General features: G+C 33.0%; 3 protein-coding genes across 3 annotated transcripts; 2 read left to right on the plus strand and 1 right to left on the minus strand.

Moving 5' to 3' along the window:
- The first annotated feature begins 701 nt into the window (after positions 1–701).
- LOC107943659 (4-coumarate--CoA ligase-like 7) lies at positions 702–2,905 on the plus strand. The gene is made up of 4 exons (XM_016877446.2): positions 702–2,207; positions 2,285–2,352; positions 2,435–2,537; positions 2,615–2,905. The coding sequence occupies exons 1-4, from the start codon at positions 798–800 to the stop codon at positions 2,738–2,740; spliced, it is 1,707 nt and encodes a 568-aa protein (XP_016732935.1). The 5' UTR covers positions 702–797; the 3' UTR covers positions 2,741–2,905.
- A 1,528-nt stretch (positions 2,906–4,433) lies between these two features.
- LOC107943661 (serine/threonine-protein kinase TIO) lies at positions 4,434–15,580 on the plus strand. Its single transcript, XM_041091590.1, has 23 exons — positions 4,434–4,576; positions 4,865–4,999; positions 5,087–5,161; positions 5,275–5,367; positions 5,448–5,522; positions 5,632–5,724; positions 5,945–6,008; positions 6,133–6,217; positions 6,353–6,425; positions 6,584–6,652; positions 6,747–6,827; positions 7,030–7,111; positions 7,205–7,357; positions 8,939–9,077; positions 9,918–10,089; positions 10,469–10,570; positions 10,650–11,198; positions 11,323–12,468; positions 12,888–13,118; positions 13,643–13,786; positions 13,999–14,079; positions 14,188–14,376; positions 15,044–15,580. Exons 2-23 carry the CDS (start codon positions 4,910–4,912, stop codon positions 15,290–15,292), a joined length of 4,035 nt encoding a protein of 1,344 aa, XP_040947524.1. The 5' UTR covers positions 4,434–4,576; positions 4,865–4,909; the 3' UTR covers positions 15,293–15,580.
- A 2,012-nt stretch (positions 15,581–17,592) lies between these two features.
- On the minus strand, positions 17,593–18,511 carry LOC121216214 (oligosaccharyltransferase complex subunit OSTC). The gene has a single exon (XM_041091591.1). It carries the CDS (start codon positions 18,315–18,317, stop codon positions 17,790–17,792), a length of 528 nt encoding a protein of 175 aa, XP_040947525.1. The 5' UTR covers positions 18,318–18,511; the 3' UTR covers positions 17,593–17,789.
- Between the last annotated feature and the right edge of the window lie 1,458 nt (positions 18,512–19,969).

Here is a 19,969-nt window from a genome sequence, read left to right on the forward strand (position 1 = left end):
CTACTTGACAACAATGCCTAAACTAATTAAACTAAAACTCAATCGAAGTCAAACTAAAAAACTTAAATGTTTATATTCCCAATCAAAATTGCATAATGGGGTGGGTAAACTACAAAAATAGTCACTTTTATTTGCTTCAGAATACATTTTAGTTACTTATGTTTGAAATGTTACTTTTTAGCCACTTACGTTGTCGTTTTGTTAAGAAGTGGTTATTCTACCATTAAGCTCCGTTACCTCCCTAACGGTGACCCTACGTGGCAGTCCAAATGAGTTTTAAATGCCAACTTGGATGTCCTACATGACAGTCCAAATTAAATTTATTTAATTAAAATTCTATTATCATCCCAACAAAAGGACATCTAAGCTGGCATTTAAAACCCATTTCGACTGCCACGAAGGACTGTCGTTAGGGAGGTAACGGAGTTTAACAATAAAGTGACCACTTCGTAACAAAACGATAACATAAGTGACTAAAACGTAATATTTTAAACATAAATAATTAAAATGTAATTTGAAACAAATAGAAGTAAATATTTTTATAATCTGATTTTACTTATATTTTGATTTAAGTAAAATCATATAATAATAATTTGATAATTGAAAATATGAAGGAGATTCGAATATACTATATTTTTCCTTTAATTCAGATGTATCCAATAAGGAAAGATATATAATTAACCTCGGACTTGTCGACGGCCAGTATTGGACGGTAGGGAGTAGACCTGCTTAAAACCAAATTAACTAGACCAAGCTTATCCTACTCCTTTTACTTTAGCTTACCGAATAAAAAAACTATGTCAGTTCAAGTGTCCAGGGCCGTCCCCCTCAAGGAACAATCCGGCGATGCTCGGCCTCCGGTCAACCGAAGTGGCTTCGATTTGCGTACCGGAATTTATAGTTCGGTATTTCAACTTACCGACCATCTCAAAGTTCCCACTGATCCTGACCTTGGGATCGCTTCCTTTGTGCTATCTCAGTTTCCTCATCCTCATGTTGCTGAATCAAAACTTGCACTCATTGATTCAGCCACAAATCAGCACCTCACGTACGCTCAACTTCATCGGTCAATCAGATCGCTTGCCGGCGGTCTTTATCACCTCGGAGTCCGCAAAGGCGATGTCGTGTTCCTTTTGTCCCCTAACTCACTCTTGTACCCAACGATATGTCTTGCAGTATTCTCAATTGGTGCAATCCTCTCAACTGCCAATCCAATCAATACGTCTTCGGAGATAGCTAAACAAGTGCTCGACTCCGGTGCTAAGCTCGTTATCTCAGCCCCGGAGGAGTTACATAAATTCGAACGAATTCAGGTTCCTACAGTGGTCACATCTCGGCAATCAAAAGAGGGTAATTCGTTATCTATAGAAGAATTAATCGAATGCGGGGATACACATGAAGTACATGAAATTAAGATTAAACAGTCGGATACGGCGGCGGTATTATACTCTTCGGGTACTACCGGAACAAGCAAGGGCGTTATATTAACGCATTCAAATTTAATAACAACGGCAAGACTTGTAAGATGGTATGCAGAAGAAACTTCGTCTGTAAACGATGTGTTTTTGGGGTTCATACCCTTTTTTCACATATACGGCCTCGTATTTTTCGGGTACGGGCTATCTTGTTGCGGTATCACGACGGTGTTGATGCAAAGATTTGATTTCCAGGAAATGTTGAAGGCAATTCAGGTTCATAAAGTTAATAACATCGCGGCCGTACCCCCGGTGGTGCTTGGTTTAGTGAAAAACTGCAAAAGCAATGATAGCTTGTCAAGCGTGAGAAGGATTGGGTCAGGAGCTGCACCGTTAAGCAAGGAATTGATTGAAGCATTCAGGGCTCAGTTTCCATGGGTGGAGCTGAGGCAAGGATACGGGCTAACCGAGAGCTGCGGTGCTGCGACGGTGTTCGTGTCGGACGAAATGGCGAAAGCTCATCCAGGGTCATGTGGGTCGCTGCTGCCAACTTTTAGTGCGAAGGTGGTGGATATGGAAACAGGCTTGGCTTTGCCACCCTACAAAGAAGGAGAGCTATGGTTAAAAGGGCCTACAATCATGAAAGGGTACTTAGGAAATGAGGAAGCAACGGCTGCAACTTTAGACAAAGATGGGTGGCTTAAAACTGGGGATCTTGGTTATTTTGATGAGGATGGGTTGCTTTACATTGTTGATAGGGTAAAGGAGCTTATCAAGCACAATGGGTATCAGGTAACATTAATGCCTTTTGCTATATATCCGGTAATTTTCAAGTACAACAAAGTTACCATTGATATCGATTGTTGCAGGTTGCACCAGCAGAACTGGAGGCACTGCTTTTAAGCCACCCCAACATCCTGGATGCAGCAGTTATACCGTGGGTGCCTATTCCTATGGAGGTGTAGTTGCATAGGTACGTAATGTGTAGTATTGTTTGACAAATGTGTTTGATTTTGCAGGGTTGAAGATGAAGAGTCAGGGCAGATACCAATGGCGTATGTGGTAAAAGCAGTTGATTCTGAGCTCACTCATGAACAAGTCATTCAATTTGTAGCTGCCCAGGTTCGTACTTACTTTAGAATATCTAAGTTTTTGAACATTTCAATTCAGTCCATCAATTTTAATAAAAATTGTGGCAGGTGGCTCCTTACAAGAAAGTGAGGAGAGTGGAATTTATAGATGTAATCCCAAAGTCAGCAGCTGGCAAAATCCTGAGGAAGCAGCTGATTTTACAAACCCAACGCCCTATTCTCTCCAAGTTGTAACTTTTATATGTTCTACTAATTCATGCCTTGTGAGAGAATAATTGAATAATTTCATTATCGAACAATTTTTTCATTTTGAGTTGGGTTTTTATATGTTTTCTAAGAAATTATAGAGCATTTTATCTTTGTGAAATAATCCTACTTTTAGGGTGTACTTTTTTTAGTTTGATTTTCAATTACGTCCACGATTCAATTTGTTTTAGCTAGATTGACATGCTAGAGGACGTGTGTCCAAGTGAGTTGAAGCGTATTATCCTCCTATTTAAGAGTTGGTGAGGGATTATTTAAGTATTGTATAAAAAAAATACTTTATGATAAGAACCTATAATAAGATTAATGTTAAAAAAAATCAAAATATACCCAAATCCACATTTACTGAAACATATTCATAAATTATATAGTTTTTAATTAATTTAAAATTTAAATAAATTTATTAAAATTTAAAATTATTAAAAATATATATAAAAATAATTCTATAACATTTATTTATTAAATTAAGGCCTAAGAGACACAAAGACACTTAATAAAAAATTTTAAAAAAATCAAAGCAACCCTTGAAAAAAAGTGCAAACTGTTGAATTCTTAATGATGGTACAATGATCATTTTAGCCCTTTTTTTTTGAATCATTTTAGGCCTCAACCTTTAATTTTTAGTTAAATTGTTTATTTTTGGACGAAAAATTGTCTGAACAGTTTAAAATATTAACGATATTGATGTGGCCACTACCGTGACAATCCACATATAATTCATAAAAAAAAAAATTTACGAGTCCAGTTTACGAAAATGGGGTCTCGAAACTACACTTTTCAGCACCACTGACTTTCGAATCGTTACAAAATGTATGTCCAAAATGAATTTGGGCAAATAAACATTTAGGTTATTTTGTATTTGTTTATTTATAATAATTCTGGACGTGATTTTTTTATAATTATATATATTTTATAATTTCAATATAAATTATCAATTTATTTATATTTTTAATTTTTGACTAGATGAATTTGGATGCACATATATATATCTAAGTTCATTCTAAACATGATTTTTTAATAATTTTATATGCTTTTTTTTTCTATTTTCAAGAAAATAATAATTTTAAAATACCATTTTTATTTTTATTTTGAAATTTGGAATTTTTTAGAACTTCAAGGTTTTTAAGAATTTTTTTATATTTTAAAGTTTTTTAAGTTTTTTTTGCGCTTTTTATGTATGTCTGTTTTTTTTTTTACATATGGTTTGAGATATTTTTTATTAAAAATTTAGAACTACTTATAATTTCTTCCAACTTTTAATTAGAAGGATAAACGTGCTTCAGAGTGCTCAAAATCACGTTTTCTTGCACTAGCAACAATGCCAATACCAATCGAACTAAGGATTAATCGGTTGAATCAATTTTTAAAAAATAGAAATGTTAGATAAAACTAAATAGACAAAATAAAAGTATATGGCCCAAAGTAACAAAAAGAAAATCTTGAAGTACTAAACTAAAAAGTTGTATATAATATAGGACCAAAATATGTATTAAACCTTATTCCAAAGGGGATGATTTTTTATTTTTAAAATTAAATTATATATTGATTTTCTTTTATAATTTTGATTGATTGATTTATTTTTAGTAGAATTATTAAATTCCAAATGAAGCCTTAAAAATTCAAATGATAATAAATAAATAAATAAATAATTGTATTTGAAAAGTTAGCAGCGGGAATCTTTTTTCTCTTGTTCACCTGTTGTTTTTTCAAAAATTTCTCCCTCTCTCTCTCTCTCAAAAAAGAAAAGAAAAAAAAAAAACTCTCAAACTTTCTCCAGATTTGCTTTGTTCGCTGATTCAAACTGAAGTAGTTTCCCCCTCTCTCTTTCACCATTTGCTTTTCCTTATTTCATTTTACTAATTTTTTTTGTTCTCTCCGTTGCAACTTTTGATCGCCGATTGAATGCAAGAAAAACAAAAAGAAGCCGTTTTGAATTTTTCTTTCCCTTTCTCAGCTCTCAAACAGTGCTACATTTTGAAACTTTTTAGTAGATTTAGGGTTTATGTTGTCTGTTCATCTTGAAATTCGAAAATAATTCTAATTCCAAGTAGATTTTTCGATTTTAATTACTTATTTTTTTTCGTTGTTGTTTAGATTGAATAGAAACAACAGATAAGTAAAAATCGTGGAATTAAAAGGATGGGAATTGAAGAATACCATGTGATAGAGCTAGTAGGTGAAGGCTCTTTTGGTAAAGTGTATAAAGGAAGGCGAAAATACACTGGCCAGGTAATTTTTAAATTTTCTCTTTACTTTTTATTAATTTTTTTTATCTTTTTTTTGTTTGTAATTTTGTTGCATATTTTTCACTATCAGACTGTAGCAATGAAGTTTATAATGAAGCATGGAAAAACTGAGAAGGACATTCATAATTTAAGACAGGAAATTGAGGTATTCCCTAATGCTTTTTCTAGTAAGATTTATCAATGCTTTTGCTGTTTGATCTGCTTCTTTGTTTTTTTTTTGTTCTTGTAATTTGTGATTTAGCCTCTTACGCATTGCAGATTCTGCGAAAGTTGAAGCATGAAAATATCATTGAAATGATTGATTCATTCGAGAGCCAACAAGAATTCTGTGTTGTTACTGAATTTGCGCAAGTAATGATCTCCTTTCTATATATGACAGCCATAACTTATTGATTTGGACAAATAGTAATGTGGAATTTCTTGGTATGTAGGGTGATCTATTTCAGATTCTAGAGGATGATAAGTGCCTTCCTGAGGAGCAAGTTCAAGCAATTGCAAAGCAATTGGTACTTTCAACTTAAAAATGTTAAGATCAAATGGAGTTGTTTGATTTTTGGCTTCAAGCTCATTGGTTTGCTGAACATGAGATTTTCCTTTTTGGATGTTATCATGTAGGTGAGGGCATTGCACTACTTGCATTCCAACCGGATCATCCATCGTGACATGAAGCCACAAAACATTCTCATTGGTGCTGGCTCTGTTGTTAAGGTTGGTTGGTTAGTTGATATGCAAGTGCTCTGTTGTGATTTAACAATTCGTCTTTGAAGAGTAGTCATATTCTGATTTTTTGAGTTTGGAGTTGATATAATTTTTAACCATCAGGCAAATTGTATGCCTTTCATATTCTTGTTGCACTCTAGGATTAGGCCTACTTTAAGTTTTCTTCGTTCTTTTCTTTGTAACTTATGCAGTCTTTCAATTATTGCAGCTTTGTGATTTTGGGTTTGCACGTGCAATGTCCACTAATACTGTTGTTTTACGATCCATAAAAGGTTTGCCTGATATTATTATCTACATGCCCTTTTAACTTTCTTCCTACTCAACCAATTTAGAGAGTATTCTGTGGATTTCCTTTATTTATGCTTTCTCAGTAATGCTTTTACAAATGGTTTTCAGGCACCCCATTGTACATGGCCCCAGAGCTTGTGCGAGAACAGCCCTACAACCACACTGTTGACCTGTGGTCTCTTGGAGTCATATTGTATGCGCTTCTTTTTTCCTTCTAATTTTATAGTGGTGATCTTTTAATTGGTTTTTTGCTAGATGAATCAGATTTTGCCATCATGTCCGCTATCTGTTGTTTACATTGAATTGAACCCAACTGTAAATTTGGCAGGTATGAATTATTCGTTGGGCAACCTCCCTTTTATACGAATTCAGTATACGCACTCATCCGGCACATAGTTAAGGTACATAATATGATAAGTCCTTTTTTTTTTCAAATCCTCATTCAGAACATTATTAAGGCACAGTTACTGAAAATATTTTTTGTAAAGTATGATTCTGTCTTACCAAACTTTAAAATGTGGTATGCCAAGGAAACACTAATTTACCTGCAATATTTCAGGATCCAGTCAAATACCCAGACGAAATGAGTGCAAGTTTCAAAAGCTTTCTGAAGGGATTGCTTAACAAGGTTTTCTTTTTGATGAAAAATTTATATGTTTCTTGGCGTTAACTTTGCTTTCAAAGTGAAATCTTGATTTTGTTTTTAATATAATTTGAAACAGGTACCTCAAAATCGGTTGACATGGCCCGCACTTCTTGAACATCCATTTGTTAAAGAAACATTGGATGAAGTAGAGGCCAGGGTAATGCATCTGATGTCTGCAAATTTTTTTTTCCTTTTGTTAAACAAATTAGACTCTTTGTTTAGTTACTCTAAAGCAGCAAGAGTGCATGCTGCTTGCAAGGCCAATTGTGTTTTTATCTTGTATATAAGAGAAACTTGTTCGTTTTTTTCTTTTTTAAATTCAAAGAACATTGAAGTTTAATTTTAGTGAAACATTCTAGGAGGTGCGCGCTACAACTGCTACAGCCAGGCAATCTGATTTTGCATTGAGGAGTGAGGAAAACTGTATCCAGACACCAAATGGTATATCATCCCTTTTGACAGCATTGCATTCAATTCTTATTTGTGGTATATTGGTTCTACCTTTTTTAACCATCATTAACTACTATGTCGCAGGTAAAGAAAATTCTCCTGCTGCTTCAGAGCCTTGTAATGTTCCAAGCCCTCAGAGTGATGCTAAAAAATATAGTCCTAATACAGTCCAGGGAAATTCTGCACTGCATGACGAGTTTCCTGGATTTTCAAATCCCAATGATGTTAAACAGACAGGTAGACAATGTTATGATGTTTCAGTTCCTATAGTGCATTAGTGAATCAAAATAAGGGATAGTAAAAGAAGTTCACAAGAATCAGAAAAGTTTGGGTGGGTTGTGGAGAAATGGGAGAACCAGGAAGAAAGATCAGGGAGGGTCAGTAGGGAAGAATCTCAAGACAATATGCCAAGATTTCAAGAATTGATCTTCTAAAATATACTAGAAACCAAGGTAAAAGAGCTACATAAAGCTAAAACCTAAATCCAATATAGATGGAAATCACCAAAAATAACCATAATTCCCTAATAATTGGACAATATGCAAAAAAGCTAGTTAAATAATATATAGACAATATAGTAAAATCTTAAATCTTCGATAAAAAAAATATTAAACCATAATATATAACAAATTACAAAATCTAACCTTAAGTTCAAGCCACTCCTCTCCATGGTGCATTGGTTAGTGGAACATGCAAATTAACTTTCTCACTGTCTATAATTTTGGAAATGAAATTCATAAAGTAAGTTTAAGCCATGTCTCCCTGTGTAATATTTGTTTATATATCTTTGAGCTTATCATTTTTTCTTTTTGCAAAATTCACAGAATTTGCCTATGTTTTTGGGTTACTTGTGTATTGTTAGCTTTGTTTGACATAATTTGGAAACCAGGTAGACCCGTTTTTGAAATTCATTGAATTTCCTAAAGTAGTTTGAATCTGGCTCTGTACTATTTATATATTGTTTTAAGGCGATCAAATTTTGTTTCTTTTTTCCTTCATTTTGCAAGGTTTTCAATTGTTAAGTTTTAGCCACTTTTAAAAACTGGTACATCTAGCTTTAACTTGTGATATTTGACAACATGAAAGAAATAAATTAGTGATAATTTTTCTCTGGTGCTTTTTTTTTTTGTTATTGTTCTTCTCTATGTTGTTATTTTTTCATGTAAATATCGGTTTCTTTTAGTTAAATAGGTTAGATATTCTAGTGGAAGCTGTAAACAAGAAACCTTTTTAATATGGGGTTAAAGCCTTTATGATGAAGTTCTTGTTTCACTCAGAAAATAGTAGTCTTAACCTACTGTTGTTATAGCCAATCTTATTGTCTCTAGTGTTAGTATCCTTCAGCTTAGTATCTCTTTGGCTATTGATTTTGCTCTATACATCTCATTGTTCTGGCATATTAAGTTTCAATTACATTTAGCCCTTGGTACATCTAGCTTCAATTTGTGATATTTTGACAACTTGAAAGAAATAACTTGGTGACCATTTTTCTCTGACGCTCCGTTTGCTGTTTTGTTTGTTGTTCTTCTGCATGTTGTCATTTTTTTTCATGTAAACGTAAGCTTCCTTTTGTTAAGTGGGTTACATATTGTAATGATAGCTGTAAACAACAAACCTTTTCAATATGGTTCAAAGCCTTTACAAAGAAGTAACAGATGCTTTATAGAGAAATTTGCCCTTGTTTCACTCAGGAAATTGTAGCATCTTAACCTACTATCCACTCTTCTTGACTCCACTTTTAGTGTTCTTTAGCATATTATCTCTTTAGCAATTGTAGCATCATTGTTCTGGCATATTATGAGTTATATATCTCTCCAGGTAACTTGGCATTAGACAGATTAGAAAACAACTCTCGCACAGTTAATGGGGCACAAATTATTGGTCAGGATAATGAAGCCTTAGCACTTATTTTGCTTCCAATAAAAAAATGGTCAGAAGGATCACAAAATGCTTGCAGGTAATTCGTAACCTTGAGTTTATGGATTATCTTCATTTAGCAATTTGTATTTAACTTGATTCCCTGTTGTTTGTATTAGTAGCTAAGTAATCATGGCTTTCCTTTTTTTCCTCTCTATTTTCTGTTTCTTGTACGGAGCAAACCATACTCAAAGTCAGTTGGCAATTTAGTTTTAGGTTGCGTGTCAAGATTATGATCAATTTCCATTGCAAGACAATATTTTGGCTTAATATGAATGCGAAATCGCTAAGGGTTTATGATAAATCTAAAAAGTTACTCTCATTTTGTGGGTGTTCTATGATTAATTTAATTTAGATTCATATATTGGTTGTTTTCAAGACCTTTAGTAGGAAACATTTTAGGAACTAGTTTCTTTCATTTGATGGGTGCTGGGTGTTCTTTTCTTTTCTTTGCAATGGTCTCTGCCATGATCTGGATACTAAACCTTATCTTTATGTATACATGCTAAGCAGAAAAACTGAACCTGGAAAGGGGGGAAAATGGGTGATAATTTCTTAGTGAAACATTAGCAATCAGCATAACAAAGAAAGTGAAAATAATTCTACTTGGTAAAAGAAATACTTAGTATTTCCAAGCATTAAGGTTAAACGTATCTTTCAAATTCTCGTTTCCCCCAATTTCTGATTGCTTATTGTAATCCTTACCAAATTGGGTAGATAAACACTTGATCCTAGGAAGAAATGTTGGCTACAGTGTTGTTCTCCCATTTGGTCTTTTTGTTTTTGTCATTCCACTCAATGTACATTTCCTTGAACTGAATACCATATGTCCATTGATTATTTGTTAAAGCCGGTTCTCATTTTATACTGGCTTTTACAGGGATCAAGATATTCTCCATTCAAGTCAGTCTTTGAGAATTCTTTCTAATTTAGTTGCAGCTGGTGCTCTCCAGTCTGGCGGAATACTGGATGAAATAATGTGTGAACTTCTTAATTTCACTGCCATTTTAGTTGGTTTGAAATCATCTGACGTTAATGAGTTAGTAGCAAAGGTATATGACTAATTCTATCTAGAAATTTCTATTCCCTATTTCCACTACCTTTCATGTACCATACTGATGTAGGCTTGTGTTTCATGCATAAAATGGGACATCTTCATGCTTTGATTTTGAAAATGGCTGTTCATTTTCTTTGTAAACTATAATCATGACGCTTCCTGTGTTTTCTTTTCCTTCTAAACGCAGCCATATTTTTTTGTTTTCTTTTCTGTCAAGTGAAAGGAATTTTCTTTATGTTTTTCTTAAAACAAATGACTATATCATAAAAAGTTATTTAAGAGATATCTAAACATTGATCACAAAATTGTTTACAAAGTCAAATACACTTTTCTGTTGTTATATCTGGCTGAAACATTTCTGGTTGCTGCTGCAGAGTTTTTCTGTTACTAAAATCCTGTTGGCAGAAAATAATGGAAGTGATGCTGCCACTTCCTATTTCAAACACTGGGTTGTCATAGTTGAAATTTTCTCACAGGTATAGTTTTCTATGGTTTATATTGGTCTCTTCCAACATTTCAGACACCTTTGTAAGCTCCCTCATTTTATGAATATAGGTTGTAAGCCACATTGAAGATGCCTCTGGGAGAGTTTTCTCCGAGTCTTGTGCGTGCATCACAACTATATTAGTTAGAGTGTCTCAGGGTCTTCGTGCATGTTCTTCGACTCAGGCTCCTAAGGGAATCGCCTCTCCCTCTGTGATTAATGAATCATTGAAACAGATTTTGGACCATGCTGTTACGTCCCGTTTAGTGGACCATCTATGTTTATGTTTAGCAACTTCAGGTGCAAGTCTCAGTTCTGGATCCACAAATATGCTGCTTGCTGCTTGTGAAGCATGTAGGGCTATCTGGTCATTGATGGATGCTCATGAAATCTTTTTCGTGAAGGAAAATCCCAGTTTGTTTCCCTTGGATGCTTTGCGGAGTCACTCTTTGGCTCGACTTGACATCAGAGATCATGCCCGTGGTTGGCTGGCTGGAACAGAAGCAGCGAAAGTCGTTGATGCAGTAACTAGGGCTTTTGTCAGATCAAAATCTGTGCAGTTTGCTATAGTCAATTGCCTTCATCAACGTGTAGAGCCAGCATTATCTGCTGCTATTCATGTACTTCTTCCTCTAACTGAAAATGCTTCTGTACTGAGGAGCAGCTGAATGCTTAACATTTATTTTATATTGTTTAACCAGTGTAGCATAATATATTAATATATTTCTTTCTTAGCTTTTTCAGATTTTGTCAAGATGTTGCCTACACAATGGCATTATTCCAACTGTTCTTTGTGGCCTTCCCAATTCCCTACCTGTTACTACTATTGTTAGCGGTGGAGCCGACGGTACCATTGTTTCAGAGCTATTCTCTATATTATCTTTATGTTCATCGTTGAACAAAGATGCACAATCAGATATGAAGTGTAAAATAAGCAATCCTCCTGCCTTGACTCTGCATACATGTCTTCTCCTTGCTACAATTGCTCAGTGTTTAAAATCTACTGGAAGAAATTCTGCAATATTTATGCTTACAACCTCCCCAAAGAAGCAGCTCTCTCGACTTACTATACTTGCTCAGCACGTTTCTTCTAAAGATACAACTATAACCTCATTACAACCTCATTCTGCATCAGCTATGCTGGCTTTTGCTTCCATTCTATCACTTGAAGGTGGACTGTCTGTTGAGTCTGCCATATCTGAAATTGCAGTGCCCTTGATTCCTCCAACTAGCACACTTTGTGATCACCTTAAAATTTCCTCAGACTGTGAAAATGATGTTGGCCCTAAGAACACCAAAGCTGTTCTCTCATATTGGCATGGTTTTAGGGATGGATGTGTAGGCTTGTTAGAAGCCAAACTGAAATGGGGAGGACCATTGGCTGTACAGCAGTTGATTGCAAGTGGTATCCCGTTACTTCTTATTAATTTTTTGGCCAGCAACCATTCAATCGCTTCACGTCAAGAAGTTGATATCCCAAATGATGGAGTTGGCCTATCCCCTATAGGAGTTGTATGGGCAGTTTCATCGATATGTTTCTGCCTTTCAGGTGGAGTACTAACCTTTCGGCAAACCTTGCTCAGCAGTGAGAACATGAAGCTCGTATGTAGTTTGATATCTGATGTTCATCTCAAGCTTGTCAGGTCCTGGGTTGGGCCCGGTGGAGGGAAAGATGGAATCAGAGATACAATAAATACAGTAATTGATTTCTTAGTGTTTCCTTTTGTTGCTGTACAAAATGCTCCTGGTTTGCCAGCTGCTACTGCTTCAGTAAATAGTGGGTTCATTCTCAACATGGGTTCAGCCGCTGAGAGAGTATGCAAGGAAGATAAGGAGATGGTGAAAGCAATTGTGGAAGATATGGGGAAATATATTAAAATCCTCGTGGAGGTTAGATCCTGTTTATTTATTTCTTTATAGGACATAGGTTGGAGTAGGATGGCTGCTGCCCTGCCTGCTTTCTTGTGGGGTTATCATGAGCAAATGTGCCATTCAATAAGCTTTTTTCTCCCTAGTTGAATGGTGCTTGGCTAATTGATGCAGCTTATAACTTGTACGTGGCCCTTCAATGCACAAGACTGTACACGCTTTAAATAAGTGACTCAGTTATTTTCTAGAGATAATTTCTTTTTTCTTTAATGGCTTTGTCCCCTCAGCCCAGAATAAATGGTCATTGAAAAGCACATGTTTGAGGAGATTTTCTGCTTTCCCAGTCTTAGTTTGATGTGAATGATGTTTACAGTACTAATATGGCCTCAAGTTATTGAGACCCTGTACTTTCCTCATTTAGTATCTTCTGAACTTCTCAGGTGGGAGTGCCTGGCATAGTTCTTCGTTGTTTGGATCAATTAGAGTCAAAGGATCTCGGAAGAACTGTTGCCTTTCTTGCCAAAATGGTAGGACATCGACCACTTGCAGTCCAACTTGTAGGGAAAGGGTTGTTGGATCCAAATAGAATGAGAAGGTTGCTTGATTCAAGTCCAAGAGATGCCACACTTGACACTTTGATGATTGTTTCTGATTTAGCTCGTATGGATAAGGTCAGGTTATGTTTTTATTAAACAATTCCCGCTGCATCATTAGATACAAATTCTGACTCTTAGGTCCTTTCCATGGTTAAATTTAGCTTTCTAGAGCAGAATGCTGAGGGACACATTTTCCCAAATTTGAATGATTGGCTCTTCTAGCAACTTAACATGAAAACTTTCTTCCTATTCGAGCAGTTTTATGAAGGTGATATTTTAATTTTTTCCGACAATTGAGCCATTTGTCGGTGTGGTTGAGTTGTTACTCTTTCAACTCCTTAATGTGATCCATCAATTCCTGAAATAATTTAATTGACCCCTTCCCCATTTGTACCATATTTTTGTTTGATTCATATGAACTTCTAGGATATACAAATGATTGTCTTCCATGAACCAGGTTATATACTCTGAAGTTCACTTAAAAAGAAACATAAATGTAAATTTGCTGGTATTTATATACTCTTTAAAGGGAGATGAATCATGAATGTGTAACAGAAGCTTGTGCTCTGACTAAAATTTTGGATAATGTGGTTATGCAGGGTTTCTATGAATTCATCAATGGGGCTTTGATTTTAGACACTTTACGGGACTTTCTCTCTCATGAAGATCCCAATGTTCGAGCCAAAGCATGCAATGCTCTAGGCAACATGTGTCGGCATAGTGCATACTTCTATGAGTCACTGGTAAGTACCAGACAACACATAGCTTTGTGGCCGTGGTAAACTGTAAGAACGATTATTCTATAATGTTTGTTAGCATTTTAAAATTCATTACGTAGGAATTTGGGAATTGTTGGAGATATTGTGATTATTTCATTATTATTGGTCATCGAATGAAAAATTATATTGCAGGCTTTTAGTTGTCTGATTCTTAACTAACCAATTCATTTATGTAGGCAAGACATCACATCATTGGGCTCCTTATTGATCGATGTGCTGATCCAGACAGACGGACAAGGAAATTTGCATGTTTTGCAGTACGATATGTTCTTAACCATTATGAAATTTAACAGCAGCATGTTATAAGCTTGTGGCTATGGTATATACGCATATAACTTAAAGCCGACTATTAATTGTTTTCGCAGATTGGAAATGCTGCCTACCATAATGATATGTTGTACGAAGAATTGAGGAGATCAATACCTCAACTAGCAAAGCTGCTGGTTTCAGCAGAAGAAGACAAGACTAAAGCAAATGCTGCAGGTGCACTGAGTAATCTTGTGCGCAACTCTAACAAGCTCTGCGAAGAAATCATCTCCAAGGGGGCCATACAGGTATGATGCCTTGATCTCTAGTCTCGCTTATTCGTGAATATTTGACAACAATAAATCTAACAAGGTAGAGAAGAAGTACAGAACTTTTATATGGTCTCTAGTAAGCTCTTTAAGCACCAAGAAGTAGACTTATTTGCTTAGTTATTCTAGATTTGTTTAAGGGCTAGGTTACTTGTGGAAGCTCTAAAGCTCATTCAAAATTAGGAAAGCTTGGATAAAAATATTAAGTTTGAATCCACCTTGGACTGTTTGATAATTTTTAATATATTATTCAATTTTATATATATGTAATTTATATCATAAAATTAAGTTTATAATAATATATAATCAATTAAATAATATGTTAACTTGTTTATGTTTACATTTTTAATAGAAGAAAAAAATGATTAAATCTTAAATTAAACAATAACGTATTTTTTAAAAATATATAAAAAAATGAGTTGGCTTAAAATGGAGACGAGTTAATCATATATAAATATGGGTGGGCTTAGGTCAAATTTAAAGATTTATATTTTAGATCAGGTCAAATTTAAATAAATATAAAATATACTAATACCATAAATATAAGCCTGGCTCCAGAACACATTTAGGTTATTTCTTTCCATCAAATCCATCATATTGGTCAAGAGTACACGAACATTGACTCCTGCTTTGTTTTTTTTGACAGGCATTACTAAAATTGGTAGCTGATTGTTCAGCAGTTGCTTTAAATCCAAGCAAAAAGGATGCAGTTAATGAGTCACCATTAAAGATAGCTCTTTTCTCACTGGGAAAGATGTGCGCATATCCAAATTGCCGACAGTTCCTTCGTTCATCGGAGTTGTTCCCGGTGATAGGACGGCTTCGGCAATCCCCGGAATCAAGCATTGTAAAGCTTGCAGTAGCTATTGTGAGCAAAGTTACGGATGCATCATGACTGGTGAAGGTAAAATGTTGATGTTTTACTTAATGGTCAGTTCTTTTGACCTTACCAACTTGATTTCCACTGAAGTCATCAGCTGTAGTTCCTTGGTCAGTAATGTTTGAGCCTTTAAAAAACCCAAAGAAAATAGCAAATGCTTCTGAATCTTGTGATGCAAGAAATATTCAGAGGTATACACTGTGAAGCATCTGTATTTATATGCCAGTATTATAGTTTGTAGTATTTGATTTTGTTCAATCTGCTATATGTGATATATATATTATATGATTAGTATTTTTAGTATTTTATCTATTCCCGAGTTTTTATCTTCATAAGCAAAATTTAAATTGGAGAGATTCACTTAATCGGTGTAAAATTAAATTGTTTTTTTTATATATATATTTTTATAATTTTTTTGTACAATTGATATTTTAAGAATTTAACCATCATATTTCATGCTCTATTTATAGATGTTGACATAAATTTTTAAAAAAATAATTATTTATTTTACATAAAAAATTTCAATTGTTAAATATATATTAATATAGATTATTTTAGATTGATAAGTATAAATATAATATTTTTTTAAATCGATTGGATATTTTGATAAAAAGTTAAGAAAGGGTGTAAGTGGATATTTTTTTGATAAGTATACCTCTGAATATTTTTTGATAAGGACAAATATCAAATTCAAAGATAGTAATCCTTTTGATAAGTTGAAAAACTAAGCACAAAAATATTAGGTATTGAACTTAAGTGATAAAACTTATTTGATATAATACTTAAAATTAAGTATGAGATATAATTAGATTGTTTGAAAAAAAATAAAACTTAAATCATGAAAAATTTTAAATAAAATTTTATTCTTATTTTTAAAACGAAGTTTTAAAAGTTAAAAGGATAATACAATGTTTAAAATAAAAAATAATAAAATAAATTGAAAATATTCTCCAATGTAACTCTTTTATCTAATTAAACTTCTGATGCAGTTACGTGAGTTCTCAGTGCCATACGTCCTTTCCCATCGGCCAAAATAGATTGAACCAAAAATCTAAAAAATTTCATATTCGATTAAAAAAATAGAAAAAAAATTCAAATTGAGTTATTCGAATTATTCGAGTCAATTTAAATAACTCAATTTAAATTTCGAGTTCGTGACTTAAATAATTCGAATAATAAATTAATATAAATATCCTTTTAGTTCCTAAAAACTTTGAAAATAAACAAATTAGACTCTCTCAACAAAAAATATAAAAAGAACTCAACATAATTTTCAAAAATTCAGAATTTATATTTTTAGAAAATTATAAAAATTCTAAAAAATACATAAAAAAATTTAAAACTTTTCTAAAATAATAATTTTAAGACCTAATTAATAATTCAAATTTATCGTATTCAAGTACATTATTTATTTTTATTATTTTTCTTTAAAAAAAATTCAAATATATATAGTTTCAAATTTATGTGCTCTAATATAAAATTAATTAATCTTAACAATATTTTTATTTGACATAACTCGAATAATTTCACTTGATTCGACTCGACTTGAATTTCAGTTCACTTGACTCGATCGAACGCTCACCCCTACCCGTCTCTCCCTTTCACTTACGTCTCAATTGTGTGCTTTCTCTTTCTCTTTCTATGCTAGCAGTAATAATCCGATAGAACAATATTTTGATATGATAGAATCGGCTAAACTTTTTATTTAAACAATCACACTTTTAACACATTCACATTATTAAACAGAAAAGAGCATTGTCAAAGAAACTGCAACAACTGCACTTCCATAATGCACTCATAAGTGCCAAATAAGAGTAACTAATCAAATTCATCATTTCTTGGTTTTGATTCGGTTTTAGAATATGCAGAGACTAAGATATGGGGCTACAGACTTGCCTTCAGGAAACTCGATACGCGAAAATGGAATCAGGGAGAAGACAAGCTAAATTGAAAAACAATAGCATCTCAAGCTACCATTCAGAATTATGATTTTATCAACTTTATCTAAATGCTTCTCTAATCTGAAATTCTACTAGCTAGGTCAAGTGTTCAAAGCTTAAAATAAAATCCACCAATGTAAGGTGGCCTAAAGCATAAACTAGAAGTTGAATATGAGCATATACTGCAGGCAAAAGCAGCCACCAGAAATACCCAAGTTGAATATGAACACATACTGAATCCCTTCCCTTAATTTCTAGGTTAACATGGCGAGTTTGCTTTGGGAAACCTATTTGCCTTGATTGATCGTACTCGCAGTAATCATAAACTGAAGAACAGTGGTGATTTAAGAATGTAAAAATCAATCAACAGACGCATTATGTTCAACTTGTTAATCCATTAATCGAATCGAATTACCATCAAAAGCTTCAAATCTCAAATCCGTAAATCAATGGCAAATGAAAACTTTAAACCACCAGATTCAGGTTCTTCAATAAAGAAGACCCAAAGAAAGCAAAGGAAAATTGCTCAACTAAAGTGAAGACTATAAGTAAAAGCTAAGGAATTATTATCTTCACCTGAGATAACCAGGGATCTTGATGCGAATAAAGAGCGTAGTCATGACATAGGCAATAACAACGGAGGAGATTCCTGCAATGGCGTAGGAAACCTTGACACTCCTTGCCCTGTTTTTATCAAGGGCAAGATCCAAGAGGACAATCCCAATGCCACCAAGCACAAACATAAACCCAGAGGAGAGTCCTTCTATGATGTACTGACCATTGACTCGGCCTGGAAGGAAAACAACAGGTCGGACGGCGCCAGTGGCAGGGTCTTGGGTAGAGCCAATGCCAGGGGGCTCCACGATGACGTCGTAGACGAAGCCGGAGACCACCATGAAGTAAGTGAGGAGGACGAGAGAAAAGACGGTCATGGCGGAAGGAAGGGAGACGGAGGGGATCTTGAGGCGGAGGCGCGGAGGGCGAAGGAAAGAGTAGGGGACGACTTTCAAGACGTGGAATACTGGGTCCATTGAGAATTGAGAGGATGCGTCAGCTGCGGCGACAGCGCCGGCGGATTGGGTATCTGCTTTCGGAGCCATTCCTGTTTTTTCAGTCCTTTCCTATCTGTGCTCTTACTTAGGGGTTTGATGATATTTGGAATGATACAATCCAAAAAATGAAAAAAAAAAAAAACATTTTCAAGTTAATTTAAATTAAAATTGGGTAGTCAATTGAGTCATAGCTCAATTGATATCTACATTTTTTTTCAATACAGGAGGATGTGAGTTTGAGTGCATTGTTTAAAAAAGAGCAAATATAATCAAAATATATAATGATAGAAAAAGTGAAAACGTGTCTTATACGACGCATTTTCAGCCACGTCAGTTGAAAACGCGTCTATCTTATAGGACGCGTTTTCACTAAAAGTAACAATTTAACTCATTTGGTCAAATGGTTAAATGTTAGATAATTGCGATTTCATTTTGAATATCAGGTTTAATTCTTCCTATAAGCTTTTTATTACATACTTCAAGTTTTTTTAATTAATGTTTATAATTAGTAAATATATTGTTTCCAATATTTTTATTTTAATTCATATTTTTAATTAATAATTTTTTATTTATAAAATTAAATAATTATTGCAAATATCATTATTTTTAGTAAATATAATTTTTATATGTTAATATTTATTTTTCAATCCATATTAAAAATCACTATACCCGTAATATAGGTGGAGAAAATAAATATTTGACATATAAATATTATATATAAAGAAAAATATATTAAAAAAATTAGTTGATGTTTTAAAAAAATTAAATATTTATTATTTGATTTTATAAATAAAATAATTATTAATTAAAAATAAAAACCTTGAAAACAATATATTTATTAATTATAAACATTAATTAAAAAAGCTTTAAACAACCTGAAATAAAAAATACATATTAAAATATTTATTAAATGATTTGAACCTAAAACTCTAGATTTACAATTATCTAACCATCTAACCAAAATAGATAATGTGTTAAAAATATTAAAATAAAATAAAAATAAAAATGTGAGTAGAAAATGAATCGAATCCGGGACTCAAGGACAAAAGCACTAATATTTAACCAGAGCTGAGTTATCAATTTTTAATGAAAGCAGGTCCAACAGAGACGTGATTTCAATGAAGACACCCCTGCAAGATGCGTTTTTTCTTTCTCTCTTCAAAAATGACATATACTGGTAAATTAAAAAAATGCCTAATTTATTAAATTTTATAGAAAAACGGCTTATTTCTTTAATTTACCCATTAAGCATAGTAGTAAATTTACATTTAATTTATAAATTTAGTGGTAAACTTTTTTTTAAAAAATTATAATATATTTTATTAATACATACAACTAATATGTGAATGGCGCGAGTAAAAAAATTAGTATATTTAATATTACAAGGTATGCACTCTATAATTATGACAAGCGGTGCAATTATTTTTTATGTAATTTATTTATACATATTTAAAAAAATTAAATTTAAATAAAATAAAAAATTATCTATATTATCCATAATTAATTTTTAAGTTAATTTTATGTTCAAATAAATATTTAATTAGATAAAAAAATTAAAAATTAGATAATAGAAATTAAAATAACATTTTTAATTTAATTTTTATTTTTTGAATTTTAATAATTTATTTATTTTTTATATTTTAAAAATTGTTTTTTATTTTATTTTTATTTTAAAAGTTTTAAAATAATTTAAAAGAAAA

The sequence above is a fragment of the Gossypium hirsutum genome, chromosome D04 (assembly GCF_007990345.1).
Source record: "Gossypium hirsutum isolate 1008001.06 chromosome D04, Gossypium_hirsutum_v2.1, whole genome shotgun sequence".
In the NCBI taxonomy this organism is placed as follows: Eukaryota; Viridiplantae; Streptophyta; class Magnoliopsida; order Malvales; family Malvaceae; genus Gossypium; species Gossypium hirsutum.